The 13,938-nt window shown below is 47.7% G+C and overlaps 3 protein-coding genes and 1 pseudogene across 3 annotated transcripts; 2 read left to right on the forward strand and 2 right to left on the reverse strand.

The window, feature by feature from the left end:
- Positions 1 to 1,502: 1,502 nt before the first annotated feature.
- On the forward strand, positions 1,503 to 3,149 carry LOC120958202 (protein FAM8A1). The gene is made up of 3 exons (XM_040380829.2): positions 1,503 to 2,043; positions 2,153 to 2,294; positions 2,423 to 3,149. The coding sequence occupies exons 1-3, from the start codon at positions 1,665 to 1,667 to the stop codon at positions 2,892 to 2,894; spliced, it is 993 nt and encodes a 330-aa protein (XP_040236763.1). The 5' UTR covers positions 1,503 to 1,664; the 3' UTR covers positions 2,895 to 3,149.
- A 63-nt stretch (positions 3,150 to 3,212) lies between these two features.
- Positions 3,213 to 6,147, reverse strand: LOC120958201 (glutactin-like). The gene is made up of 4 exons (XM_040380828.2): positions 4,261 to 6,147; positions 3,813 to 4,187; positions 3,409 to 3,739; positions 3,213 to 3,346 (listed from the first exon to the last, which is right to left on the reverse strand). Exons 1-4 carry the CDS (start codon positions 5,194 to 5,196, stop codon positions 3,213 to 3,215), a joined length of 1,776 nt encoding a protein of 591 aa, XP_040236762.2. The 5' UTR covers positions 5,197 to 6,147.
- A 591-nt stretch (positions 6,148 to 6,738) lies between these two features.
- LOC120958455 (glutactin-like) lies at positions 6,739 to 11,124 on the reverse strand (annotated as a pseudogene).
- A 1,828-nt stretch (positions 11,125 to 12,952) lies between these two features.
- On the forward strand, positions 12,953 to 13,847 carry LOC120958453 (uncharacterized). Its single transcript, XM_040381285.2, has 2 exons — positions 12,953 to 13,208; positions 13,286 to 13,847. Exons 1-2 carry the CDS (start codon positions 12,998 to 13,000, stop codon positions 13,687 to 13,689), a joined length of 615 nt encoding a protein of 204 aa, XP_040237219.1. The 5' UTR covers positions 12,953 to 12,997; the 3' UTR covers positions 13,690 to 13,847.
- Positions 13,848 to 13,938: the final 91 nt, after the last annotated feature.

Consider the following 13,938-nt stretch of genomic DNA (forward strand, 5'->3'; position numbering starts at 1 on the left):
TTGACAGCTTTCTCCAGTGTTGACGGTGCACGGAAGGCGCGCCCCACGGTGTCGTGAGGGTGACATTTTGTAATATAAATTTATTTTTAGCTAATTTTAATTGGTAGATAAAAACATTTTTCACGTAAAAACGAAGTTTGGTAGAGATTTGTGAGCTGGTCGAGCAGATACATGTAATTTAAATTTGATCATGCAAATATGCGATAAAGGCCTGTTTACACGGTACAAGCAGCATAGTTTGCGGTTTTCATTGAAACAATCGGTTCCATGCGCTTCGAGATTGCTATTGGACGATGCTAAAAATGTATATAAAAAAGTAAACCCGGGAATAAGAAATGATTTAGAGAATAATAAAAAAATGCTAAAATTTTAACAATTTTGATAAATGAGGGTGAAGTTTAATACTAACACTGCAAAAAACCCACTTTTTCTTCATCGCTAAATACCGATTTATTCTCATTCACTTTTATTTATGGATTTTTGTAGAGTATTTGGCTAACACATTGGGATGAAAGGCCGAAATTTTAATCGGCCAGTTCTAGAGACGGTCTAATTCAACCTATTTTTAGTATATTTCAATGATGGGAAAATGAAGCTTTCGCCGGACTCGGTTCCCGCTAGTTCCGAAGTTTTTTGGAATTGATTCCGGATAGTAGATTCGGAAATAGTTTCTGGAATCGACTCCGGATTCGGCTCCGGAGTCGGAATCGGCTTCGAAACGGAGTCGGTTTCGGCATCATCATAAGAATAGGCGTTTGAGTCCAACGATGATAAATATTGATAGCCGCAAAGAATCAAAATTTGCTAGTAAACGATCCATTCTTATCGACAATTATGGACTGATTTTACTTCTAAAACTTCTTATTTCAATTCAAGAACTGATTCGCATTCTGGAGCAAGGTTCATTTTTGAAGTTAATTCTGATGCCATTACCGGTGCAAATTGCGATTTCCAGGTTGATTTCGATTCAGGAGCCAATTTTTATTCCGGAGCCAAATCTGATTCTGGATCCAACTCCGATCCCGGAATAGATTTTGAGGCCGACTCCGGAGGCGACTCCGATATCGACTCTGGAGTCAACTGTGGAATCGGCTCGTGAGTCATCTCCGGAATCGGCTACAGAATTGACTCGGGAAACGGTTCCGGAATTGATTCTGAACATGGAATCGGAATCGGGTAGGTCTGAATCCGAGCTCCCACCACTAGTATATTCAGACGCTCATATGCGACCATTGTCACCCAACATTCTATATAAAGCTTTCCATACACTCCTAAGCAGCTTAGAAGCTCCTTTAAACATTTCAAACTCTGATGCGGTTTGTTTTCTCAAATAATGTCGTATTTTCACTCAGCATGATTGTATCCTTTACTTTTTCCTTCATAAAAATAAAAAATAGGTATTAAAAGCCGATTTTTTAATAAAATTTAAACCATTTGTTTATTTACACAATATTAAATGCGTTCGTGTTCGTGAACGCCAGCGGCACCCACTGTGCACAGTCACAGTTGCACTGACTCAGTTGTTTGGATTTGTGCGCTGGAAAAAAACATTGCCGTAACAAAAACAAAACCCTCGCCGTGTCCGTGTTTTGCTTGTGCAGAGGAAAATCTAAAAGGGCACAAATTCACGCCCGCGTTTCGTTGCATTTTTCACCCCGCTCACCATGGCCGAAAATCAGGACACAATCAAAGAGAAGCAAGACAGCGGTCCCGTCGACGGTGGGCCGCAGCTGGATCTGACCAAATCGTCCAAACAGATTTACTTCGAGCTGCTGCGAACATGGGTGTACCATGCGGAAATGCAGAACCACCTGCACGCCCACTTCCCCTACTACCTGATGAACAACTATCCGCAGCTGTTTCAGCTAAACAACGGGCAGGCGGCTGGACCCGGCATGATGGGACAGTTTATGAGCGGTGCGGGCACAGCAGCGGCGAACGGCGGGGGAACGTCGGCGCCCGGAAGCGGTACCGGACAGGGCACGAATGGTGCCGGAAACCGGGGGCGTACGGAAACGACCGATCCCACCCGACCGGATGATGGTAAGTGGTGGAATCGAACCGGGAAGGGTATTAAGTATTAGTGTAATTAAATCGATTTTTGTTTTTGGCTTGATATCCTTCCCCTGTGGTGCCGCTCACCCCTCTGCAGCAATCAACCGTCACGGTGGATATGAGTACGTAATTGCCCCGCTGTGGAAACGCTTTGCCGCCGAAGCCATCGATATTGCGATAATCTTTCTCCTCAAGATAATGACCACGCTCGCGTTTATAGATGCGTTCGAAATCGATCTGTAAGTAGCAGGCCGGATGACGCAAGACCGAAGCCAATCGGCAGACCTTTGCCCGCTATCGCAACCCGGGCGCGGAATTTATTTTATCTTAATTTTATCAACGTTTTCTCCACCCACCTTCCTCCCAGCCTGTACATGGACCTGGACGCGATTCGCAACTCGTTTGAGGAGGACTACACCGAGCTGCTGTCGTTCACCTCGGAGCTGATCTTTCTCGAGATCGGTATCAAGATAGCGGTGTGCATCTACGAGGCCGTGTGGACGGCCCACGTGCAGGTCATACCGGGCAGCGCGACGCCCGGCAAGATGCTGATGGGGCTGCGGATCGTGTACGCGGAATCGGTGGCCGTGCTCGAGCCGCAACCGCAGCCCGGCCTGCTTAGCAATCAGGTGCCGCTGCGGGCGCTGCTCTACCCGGGCACGACGCCCAGCTTTGGCCGTGCGTTTGCCCGGGCCGTGGTGAAGAACGTCGTGATAGCGTTCTTCTTCCCGATGTGTCTGCTGCTGCTGTGCTTCCGGCAGAACCGCTCGATCTACGACGTGATGACCAAAACGGTCGTGGTGGAGGACAATCCCAATCCGGTGCTGAGACGCCGCTAGACAGCAGCAACAGGCTGTGGAAGGGACCACCTTCCCACCCGGTACCAAATGAGTTCAACTGTTTTGTTTTTTGGAGCGAAGTGTAGGGGGATTGTGGCCCTATTTGAGGGCTGTTTTGAGTTAACCAAATACCGGAATGGGGGGAAAAACGGTGACGAGTTACGCTGGCACAGGCTGGCCACTATTACGTGTAATAAATGCTGCGCACCATCCCCCGCTTAGCAAAGGGGAAATCAGCTCTAGTTTAAACATCAACCATTCACACACTTTATTCTCTCATTTGTGACGCCCAATCCCAACACCAATCCCAATCCACACCTATTGCGCTGGTTTTGGGTGGGGTTTCTTTTTCTGAATCTCGGCCGGGCTCTTGATCGCGACGGTAAACTCCTCCCTAAAGTCCTGCCCGATCGTAAACTGCTCGTTAATCTTGAGATACGGTCCGAGAACGTCTGCAGAGAAAAAAAGGGCAATTAATTTAAATAATTTTGAAGAAAACACTGTCTAAACATACTATTCAGCGGTGGCCAGGCGGGTACATCGTTCGCTTCCGGCTTGCCGCTGATGGCAAAGGACGTCCACAGGTCGACCATGCGCTTCGCCACCGCCGTGTCCCGCTCGTTCAGCTGGGCGGCGTTCGGCGGGTAGGGGAACAGGTACATCAGATCGTTCGAGTGATGTACGCCGCCATCGAACGGGATGGCCGACGTGTCGCCGCCGTACCCGAAGCGCGTATGCTCTCCGGCATAGTCGAACGAGTACAGGTACGTCTGGTCCGGCAGGTACATCGCATTGTTTTGGGCCATCTTCAACACCGGACCCTTGATCAGTACGTCCGCCGTGTGCTGTGGGAATTTATTGCGAATTAATTTAATGATTTTTTTTTCTAACTATTTTCAGCACGAGGCTTGTACTTACATCACAAAACCCGGCCAGCAGCTGGCGCAAATCGCCCGACGCAAGCTGCTCGTGCGTGAAGAACTGCGCCATCGTGAGCGTGCGTACCGTGCAGGACGGATCGTCCACACCGAGCACCTGGTTGACCTCGTCCACCATCCGGTGGATCGTGATGTGCGGGTCGCCGATCAGCTTCTTGAACAGCAGTATGTTGAACACCTCCAGAAACGCGAACGTGCCGTCGTGCCGGGTGACGCCGGTCAGCAGCGGCATGTTCTTGCGCCCCCCGCCCTTGCGCATGATGAAGTACGGGTTTTCCGGGAACAGCCCGTTCGGGTCGTTGAACACCATACGAGCGCCCCCGATCGTGTCGGTACCGTTCGGGGTGCGAAGGCGCTACGGCGTGGCCAGTAAAGGAGATCCATTAATGCAGTGTCCCCCGATCATCGTCCCTTTTCCTCTTACTTACATAATGTTGGGTGAACGCTTTCATCAGGCTGAAAATGTCCAGCTCCATCAGGAAGCGCTCCACCTGGTCGAGCGGTGCCTTCCGATCGAACCCGGCAAAGCCGGCAATGTCGCGGCAGTTCCGCTCCGGGCTACGGTCCCACACCCACGACCCGTGGCAGTTGCCCGACTGCAGGATGAGCCGCTGAAACAGCCGCTCCGTATTGACCAGCGGGCTGTACGTCATGCTGGAAACCACCGCCGCCCCGGACGACTGTGCCATGGCCGTCACCTGCCCTGGGTCACCGCCGAAATGGCTGATGTACTTCTGCACCCACTCGAACGCTAGCACCACATCCATCACGCCCGCATTGCCCGGGATTTGCTTCGTGTTGGAGCACAGAAACCCAAGCGCACCGAGCCGATACTGTGGCACCACCAGCACCACGTCCTTCTCCATGATGTAGTTCGGTGGGTAGTGAAAGATCGCACCGTCGTAAAACCCGCCGCCGTGCACGTACACTATGACCGGTTTGCGGCCGCGCAAATCTTTCGTAAACACGCTGAGATTGATACAGTCCTCCAGGTTTTGGGCGCGCTGCTCCTCCGTCAGCAGCTTCATGCGCTTGTACACCGGCGAGCCGAGCTTCGGCTCGGACACATCCATCACCCCGTCCCAGGGCTGTACCGGGACGGGCGGTTTGAACCGTCGCTCACCGGTGGCCGGTTCGGCGTAGCGGACGTTCAGGAACTGCAGGATGTTTACGCCCGTCCAGGCGCCACGTGTCGTTGAGCCTTTCAGCTTCCCCAGCCCGGGCAGCTCGACCACGGGGTTGAGGTCGGTCGATTCCGGACCCGCCATCGTGGAGTAGCGCTTGCTGGAGCTGCACAGTACGGTCAGCAGCTTGCTCGGGCGATGCGACCGGAGCAGTAGCGTTCTGCTGATGCTGATGGCCATTGCAAAACTGAGCGGACCTGCGAATTCCCCCTCTGTTCAAGCAGGCCGGTGCAGCCGTCGAATTTTTCGCGAATCTGCATTAGCTTAAGACGATTAGCTTGCCGGTGCCAAAAGATAAGGGGGGTTTGTTGCTCGTTTTGCACGCAAGGTTTGCGATTTTTTGCTTTTGCTTGGTCTCCGGTCTCCGGGCTGTGTGAACCTTTTTTCTTCTGATAAATTGATATCCAATGGGCGGTGGTTTCAGGGTGTGGGATAGCAGCACAATAAAGGCTGGCTGCCGACTAGGTCAGACAAGTGGCTTCTTTCTTTCTAAGGTACGTAGTCTTTGGCTCAGTGTACTTTGGCGGTGTACAACTAAGCCACCCCGTCTGGGGAAGATCGTTTAGGAGCAGTTGTGTGTAAAAGAACTGATGATATGAACCATATGTGTCACACACATCAGAGAAATTCTGTTGAGAAAAGAGGCTCTTTTCAAGCAGTTATTCAATAGATATGAGTGTAGGCACTCTTTTAAGTGAGTTGAATTCGATTTGAAGAGCGATTTCAAATTAAGAGATCACTTTTCCAGATAGTTTACTTTCTGAATCAGTGTTAACAGGGAGTTCTAACAGAGTGATTCATAGTAACAGTGAAGAGTGAACAGTATAAATAATCATGTAAGCTCTTTGTGCTGAGTTTTAGCTCATCCATTTCCTAACTCAGTGTACACCTCTCTATATTGTTCATCTTTCAATGAGAAATGAGGACTCTATTCGTACTTTCAATACAGTACTGTGTGCCCAGTTAGTAACTCGGTAAGCGTATTGTAGCTCCGCACGCTCAATACAGCTCCGCACGTTTAATGCACCTCTGCTTGCTCAATTTAGCTCCTTACTCTCAAACCTACCTCCATAGTCTCAAGCCTATGCGCGGGCTAGGACGGACGCTCTCCGGGTTAATTGAACATAATTGTAAAGATGAGTTTCGGTACCGTTGGTTTTATTTCGATGCATACCACGGAGCTCCACATATTCTCTCACATTGAAGAGTGTAGAGTTCTCTGTGACGCCTGCGCTCACCAAAGAGGCGTTTGATGTCTTCGTTTGGTGCAGTGGTGAAGCTCTGTGTTCCAATCATTTTGAATTAAAATTCGAATCAAGTTTCATCAACTAATGAAAGGCTCAGAGAGACGTAAAAGAGCTTCCGAAAATATTCTTAAATATATGTTTTGGGATGGTACCCATGATGGAACTTGTCAGCTCATTTAAAGCCTTTGTTGGGGACACTCTAGAGATATATTTTATCCCGGTAATCCCTTGGTATCACTGCATAGATTACTTCTTCTTGGGTATTACTACTACGGGGTGATGAATTGGCAGAAGAACAATCTACATTAGGTTAGGTAGATATCGCGGGGGCATATCACCATTTATGGACCTGTTTTGGCCCAGAGAACTCATTGATGTGTTCGATTTTGTCTCTTAACTTGATAATTAATCTATAGAGTGTTTAATATTTGTGGATTTATATGGAAAATTGATGAACGGAAAGACAGCAATGGAATTCAATTATTACTTGCCTAATTTTATTTTAGTTATTGTCTGTATTACTTATCACTACTGTATTTTATTACATATTTTTCTATTTTAATCTAACTTCAATGAATCATGGACCTGACAAAACGAACTCCATTAAAAAAAAAACCTTAGCTAGGGGTAAAAAGTGCGTACGAATATGGCAGAAGTTCCTTGTTGAACTGCCGTTATCAAATAATCTTCATTATCAGCTTCAGGTAAATGATACCTTCGCCATCTAAGAATAGATAACTTGTTTTTGTTGGTATCCAGCTAAACCTCGTCACAGGTTTCCGTATTGTTTGTACTGTTTTTTTGTCTGCTTGTTATCGGAAAGACTTGCCAAAGTGGATTAACACAACCCCGTCACACTACACCCGCTGCTGCTGCTGGGTAAGATTCTGCCGGATTAGTTCGTCCTGCTGCTGTGTTGTGACGCCGCGGTCCGCGGGTGCGGATGATTCTTTTTGCTGCTGCCGCTGTCGCCGGGCCGCGTCAGCGTTGACCGTGAATTCGTCCAGGAAGTTGTTGCCAATGGTAAGCTCCCGGTCAAGGTGAACGTACGGGCCGAAGATCTCTGCAAGCGGAGCAAGTCACAGCCGGTGAGAATTAGTAGAGTTGTTAGTATGGTTATAGGTACGGTGGCCTAAACTTACGATTAAACGCTGGCCAGTGAGGAAGATCGCGTGACTTGGGAACGCCCTCCACTATGAACGACGACCACAGATCGACCATCTTCTTTGCCATCGCTGTGTCCGGTTCGTTCAGCTGGGCAGCGGTGGGTGGGTAAGGGAAAAGGTACAGTAGATCGTTGGTATGGTGCACACCTCCATCGAACGGGATGTGACTGATGTCCTGATCGTAGCCGAACCGGGTATGCTCACCACGGTAGTCGAACGAGTACACGAACGTTCGATCCGGCGTGTGGCGGCTGTTGTACTGTGCTAGTCGCAGCACGCTTGACTTGATCAGATGCATTCCACAGAGCTGAAGAACAGGGAAGAGTTAATTTTGTCATATAAACGGAGCAAGCTTCACGAGCGTTACGATCACTCACATCGATCAGCCCTGGAACCATCTTCAAGATGTCCCCATTAGCAGCCGCCTCCATATCGAGCATACTCTTCACGGCGAGTGGCGTCACCGAACACGACACCTCAACCGTACCAAGAATTCGCTGAATGTCCTCGATCACATCGTACCGCAGGAAGTCCTTCTTGTCGTGCAGCTTCAGCGCACTCAAGATCGTGAACACGTCCACCAGCGCAAACGTACCCTCGTCTTTCACCACACCGGTAAGCATGGGAATGTTTTTCCTGCCACCACCGGCCTTCATCACCTCGTACGGTGTTTTGGGGAAGAGCTGTGATGGACCCCCGATCGTCATACGACCACCGGTGTTGTTGATTCCCTTGTGAAGACCTTGCCACTGACATCGAAAAGGGGACTTTGTAATAAAATCACTCAAAATAAGAAAATAAAAACCACTCACGTTGTGATGCATGAACGCCTTCAGCAGCGTGTACGTGTCCACCTCCAGCAGGAACTCCTCCACCTGCTCCAGCGGTGCTTTCGGATCGAACCCAGCACGCCGCGCAATGTCTCGTGCATTACGCTCCCCATTATGATCGAACTGCCAGCTGCCAAAAGCAGCTCCCGAGTGGAGAATGATCTTTTGAAAGTACGACTCCTTCAGGGCCGGACTGAACAGCAACGAAGACAGTATGCCCGCTCCGGCTGACTGTCCAATGGCTGTCACCTGCGTCGGATCGCCACCGAAATGCTCGATGTGCTTCTGAACCCACTCGAACGCCAACAGCACATCCATAATAGCCGCATTGCCCGGAATCGTCTCCGTCTTGGTTGACATAAACCCAAGCGCACCGAGCCGATACTGTGGCACTACCAGCACAATATCCTTCTCCAGCAAGTACTCCGGTGGATGCTGGGCGGCACTACCACTGTAGAAACCACCGCCGTGAATGTAAACCGCCACCGGACGCTTGGCGGTAGTGTCCTTCGTATACACGCACAAACTAATGCAATCTTCCAGGTTGGACGATTTTAGTTGATCTTTCGGTAGCTTCTTCAGATCACCGTAGCACGGTGCTCCCTGACCCCGAACCGATACGTCCTGGATGCCTTCCCACGGTTGGGCAGGGATCGGTGCCTTGAAGCGGTTCTTACCGACCGGGGGCTCGGCGTATCGTACGTTCAGGAACTGTTGGACCGGTGCCCCCGTCCAGGCAGTTTTGGTGTAGGAACCTTTGAGCTTTCCCAGCCCGGGCAGATCTACGATTGGGTCGTGGTCGTTGGAGAAGCTTCGCTTAATTACTACGCCGTATTGGGACACCACACGCGTTAGCGTGTCTTTCGAGGAGTGATGGCGCACTGGGAGTTGTCGGAGAAGCTTAAACATTGTGTGGCTTTTGTTTTGGGAACTATTGTTCACTTGAAGATCACGTTAAAACGAGCTTTTATTGTAGTTTACACTTCACAGTTTTTGCTTGTTTCTTTATTCCACTAGTAACACTTCACTTCTAGTTTTACAAGATCACTTAAATGCTTCTTTCAAGATATAACTAGTCCCGCGGTCACCTTTCAACTAAACGGACTTGTACCCGTGCTGGACAGTTTTAAGTGAACCTAATGTTTTAGGCCACCTCCAATACAATATCGTGTGTGATGGTAATGTGTAAGTTTGTTATCATTCCTTCCCTTTGTCACAGAAATAAACTACTGGAATTTGGTATCCATTTTATCACTCGTCAAACCGAATGATGATCCTCCTCTTGATTAAAAATTAGGGGAAAAACATCGAAACCTCCAAAATAACATCGCATAACGAGATAACAACGGGATGGGTAGGAGTAGTAAGTTTGGCTTACTGTTGTAGACTCCCACTGAATGAACCGGATTGTTTTTGCGTGTGTGTGTAGTTCCGATTAAACGTTCCCCAGGCCTAGCGCCTATGAACTCATCGGTGGTCTAGCTCTTTCGCGTGCATTTGTTACAAGTTATCTATTGCGTTCCGCATTTCGACCGAATTCCGATACAACGCTATGGCGGGTGACGTGTAGGCCGACCAACCAATGGCCAGTTTTTGCGTGGCGTGAGGCGCATTTTTGGGATTATTCGGGAGTAGATATCAAGCTGGCGAGACAGTAAGGCGATGGGCGCCTAGCCTGGAACTTCTTTTCCGCAAAAGCCTAGGCATGGATTAGCGAATTTTATTGGGGCGTTGGGGGTGTTATGTCCGATAGGTTGAATTAGAAAAACGAGCGTAATAAACTTATTATTTGCAATAAAACGACTTATCTAATTTATGATAAAGAAATCTCACATGTTTTGAATGCTTTTTGCATCATTGCCTTTTATTTCGATAACCCAGTGCGTCCTGTTTTGTGTTTGTCTTATCACGCATCACTCACAAAAACCTTACATATCCTCCAGCTCAGCCTTATAGTAGTGCAGCGGCTCATTGTTGGCCAGCTTCTCGCGGATGCGATCACAGCGCTTGTTGGCCACCTGCTTATCCTTCGGGCAGGCCAGCGCCATCTGACGCCACATGCAGTACCCAAAGTTGGACGTTTCCGAACTGCACTGGCCCGCTTCCCGGGGCATTTTGGCCGCCTTCTCCTTGGCCTCCTTGACGCAGGTTTCGATGTGTCCGGCCAGCAGCGGCTGCTGCCAGTCGTCCGCCGCAAAGTTGCTCTTCACAAACTCCATCAGCTTCGGCTCGATCAGCGTACCGTCCTCGTTGACGACTTCCTTCTTGCGGCCGACGCACTCCATGGCGCAGATCACTTCCATCTTGGTTTTGTTGAGCCGTTCGCACGAGAAGAAGTCAACCGGTTCGTAAGCTATTGGAAGAGAGTGATTTGAAATTGGTATTGGGAAAACAAATAGCTAAAACCGCTTCGTCATGGTTACCTCCATCGGCCTTGTTCTTGTTGCGCACCTCCATGAAGCACTGCTTCTTGATTTCGTGGATCTTTTCCATGTTCTCCGTGTTGGCGTCGTTGCAGCATTTGTACTTGCGCTTGCACTTATCATCCTGCACTTCAGACGCCGAGCGACGGAACCGACCGAACATGACGGGCTCATCTGCATTGTCCAGCAAATCTTCCATCAAGACCTCATCTATTTCAAAGATAAATAAATATATTTAGCAATGATCATTCAATATTCGGAATCAAAACAAGCACTTACTGTAGAACGAATCCTGGAAATCGTACGCAACCACACACCCAACCAAACCGACGAAAAGTGCCAACTTCAGCATGATGTAAAGAATCACCTAAACACTGTTTGCAGAACGAGAAGATCAGCTCCGTTCTAGAGCTTGTTTGAATTTGATGATCATTCGAATGTTTGGGATGCTTTATATACCCTGGAAGGCTGCAATGGTAAAAGCAAACAGAGCGGCGAAGGTGTCTGGCAGATATGTATTTTTATTTCACTCACTCTCCTTTTGCTCTGTCTATGTTTGTGCAGATTATTATGCTTTGCGTTCTTCCCGGTGATCTGCATCTTTTAGTGTGTTGATGAACGAGGTAAGAGATCTAGTTAGAAGCTCTGATTGATTTGTGCGGAGATCAGAGATCAAGTGCTTTGTACTGTAGGCTATCAGGAAGCAGGAAAAGAAGTAACGCTACAATTCTTAATCATTCAATCATCAAGAAATGTTTTGTAAAAATTAAACAATACTGTTAAGATTGATTTTTTTTAAGTTGTACTTTGAGTGAGTTGTTACTTTTCTCAAGAAAAATTCTATAATTATAGGATCCTTTACAAGTTCTCCCATGGCTATTTGACTGTTTGTCTTAAGATTCTCGTCTCATCTTTTGCAATTTTCTCGAGTGTTATGAATTAATTCAATACATTTTTAGCAATATTCCAATTGTTAGTTGATAGTTGATTATTGAACCATAACTAGACATTATGGATTAGAGATGTTAGAGATGTTCCTTATTTAGAGCTTTTGTATTTTTGTTTGTTTATTAGGAAACACAAGTTACCATTAAACCATTAATTGGAGCATTAATTGTTCAATAAAATAGATACAATTTGGAAGAATTCAATAAAGCAATAACACGTTTCAGATGTTATTATAAAAACCCAAATAATTAATTATGTAATCATCAAATTGTGCTACGATTTTAAAATTATTTGAGACAATATGCCAATTCTTTAAACTTCTGCGGAGGAATCGTAAAAAAATAATTATATCTACAATTTTTACTATATTTTTTGTCAAAAATATCAAAACACTGAAAATACTTCTAGAACTCAGTCCCTTTTTAATGCGCTCAATCGTGCTTCATTTTTTGCGCTTGTTCGTTGTCTCCATTCTACAGTTTTGTTCTTGCCCACCCCATAACAAAGATTGATGATTGATGGGCGTAAGATCCCGGCCGTAAGATTGGGAAAGCTCACAACAACCTTCGCCACATATGACTGGCTCATCCAGCAGATTCGTCTATGCTCTCTGTTCTGGACCAATCGACCCCCATCCAGCGACCCAGTCTGGCTGCGTGCAGAAAATAAAGCAGAAAATAAATATCACTTTCCTAGGAACTTATATTTGCACCATTAGAAACTGGCCCTTCCAGTTAGGCTGGTTGCGTTGCTGTGGCTGTTGTTGTTTTGGCTGATTCGTGTTACGTACGGTCAGGTCAATGATCCATAGAATTACCGAAAACCGACCAATGTATGCCTATGTCTACAAAACTGGCAACGGGAAGAAAGCACGGCTGTAACTGAACAAATGACATGGTCAGACTTCGCGATCGGCCGTGATTGTGTGCTCGGTGTTAATTCTACAGGTCAACAGAACTATTGTGTAAGAGAAAATGGTAATTCACCTACAAATGTACGGTTCTCTCCAAGCGCTGGAGATATGATTCACTTGACTCGCCTCGATTAGGGGCAGGGGCCGGGTCGGATCGTGGAGATCGGAAAGAGTTTGTTTGTACACGAAGTAAACTTCATTTCCTTCCTCTCACACGTGGAGTATTGAACAGATTACAACCGCTTTACAACAATTGTGAGAAACTCATCGTCAGCGTAATTACCGCTGCGACATTGCATTGCGGAGATGGCAATTAATGTACGATCAGCACCACGATCAAGCTTGACTCTTATCGACCGCATCGGCCGGTTGCATCGTGTATAAAAGCACTGCCAGTAGGTTCTGGTGGACAGTTGCAGTGTTTCCATACTCGTTCAGTAAGTTCAGACATACGATGGGAAAGGTGTTGATTCTGTTTGTCGGTGCGCTCGTAGTGGCCAGTGTCGCAGCAGGACGATTTGAGCGATCGGTATTTGCGCCGAGGATAAAGCGCGATGCCACGATGCGCTGTTGTAACGATGGATTCGAAAAGAGTGAAGTACATGCCAAGTTCGCTGAAGTCCGGACTGCCTGCATGGAGGAGCTTGGTCTGGGTGAAACCACTCGTAAGTTGGTGATGTTAGAGTAGCATTCTTGTCTGTTCGTATGAAAAACGATCGATTTCTTTGCCTACGACGTCTAGATGAAGAACTGATCAAAAACCGAGAACATCTGAACTGCATCACCGAGTGTATCGCCAAGAAGGAGGGTATTGCGGACGAGAACGGCGCACTGCTGCACACCGACCTCGCCAAGGTAGTGCTGGAGCACATGAGCACCATCGAGTGGAAGGTACCGCTCGCGGAAGGCTTCATCCAGCAGTGCTTCGATGAGGTTGAGCTAACGGACGGTGCCTTCGTACCGAGCGACGAGGCAAAGTGCAACCCGGAAGGGTTCGACTTTGTGTTCTGCCTGTGGCGTCAGTTTACCCTAGCCTGTCCGGAGGAGTTCCGGGACGATTCGGAGAAGTGCGTCGAGCTGCGGGACAAGCTCACGAACAAGGAGGACGTGAGTGACTTGCACGATGATATAGAGGCGGCTGAGTAGGGCGGCTAGCTGGGTGCGCGCGCCTAGATGTATGCAACCGGAATGACACCGACCTAATGCTGCTGCTGGAGAAAAGATTTAAACTTACGGTTAGGTATCCGTTGCGAACGAAATAATACAATGAATAAATAATACACGATCATGCCCCCAATTTGAAATGGAGTGCCGTTATTTTGCGTTTAAAAATAGTGGCAAAGTTAGAAATAATTCATTTGATGTTTTAAAGACTAATGAAGTCAGCCAATAGCT

The sequence above is a fragment of the Anopheles coluzzii genome, chromosome 3 (assembly GCF_943734685.1).
Source record: "Anopheles coluzzii chromosome 3, AcolN3, whole genome shotgun sequence".
NCBI classification, from domain to species: Eukaryota; Metazoa; Arthropoda; class Insecta; order Diptera; family Culicidae; genus Anopheles; species Anopheles coluzzii.

What these genes read in the sequence shown, in the direction of transcription:
- LOC120958453 (XM_040381285.2), top strand. Translation starts at nt 12,998, where the DNA reads ATGGGAAAGGTGTTGATTCTGTTTGTCGGTGCGCTCGTAGTGGCCAGT. An exon ending in TGGTCTGGGTGAAACCACTC is followed by an intron (nt 13,209 to 13,285) that starts GTAAGTTGGTGA and finishes TACGACGTCTAG; the next exon opens with ATGAAGAACTGATCAAAAAC.
- LOC120958201 (XM_040380828.2), bottom strand. Translation starts at nt 5,196, where the DNA reads ATGGCCATCAGCATCAGCAGAACGCTACTGCTCCGGTCGCATCGCCCG. An exon ending in AAGCGTTCACCCAACATTAT is followed by an intron (nt 4,188 to 4,260) that starts GTAAGTAAGAGG and finishes GCCACGCCGTAG; the next exon opens with CGCCTTCGCACCCCGAACGG. An exon ending in TGCTGGCCGGGTTTTGTGAT is followed by an intron (nt 3,740 to 3,812) that starts GTAAGTACAAGC and finishes AAATTCCCACAG; the next exon opens with CACACGGCGGACGTACTGAT.
- LOC120958202 (XM_040380829.2), top strand. Translation starts at nt 1,665, where the DNA reads ATGGCCGAAAATCAGGACACAATCAAAGAGAAGCAAGACAGCGGTCCC. An exon ending in TCCCACCCGACCGGATGATG is followed by an intron (nt 2,044 to 2,152) that starts GTAAGTGGTGGA and finishes ACCCCTCTGCAG; the next exon opens with CAATCAACCGTCACGGTGGA. An exon ending in GATGCGTTCGAAATCGATCT is followed by an intron (nt 2,295 to 2,422) that starts GTAAGTAGCAGG and finishes CCTTCCTCCCAG; the next exon opens with CCTGTACATGGACCTGGACG.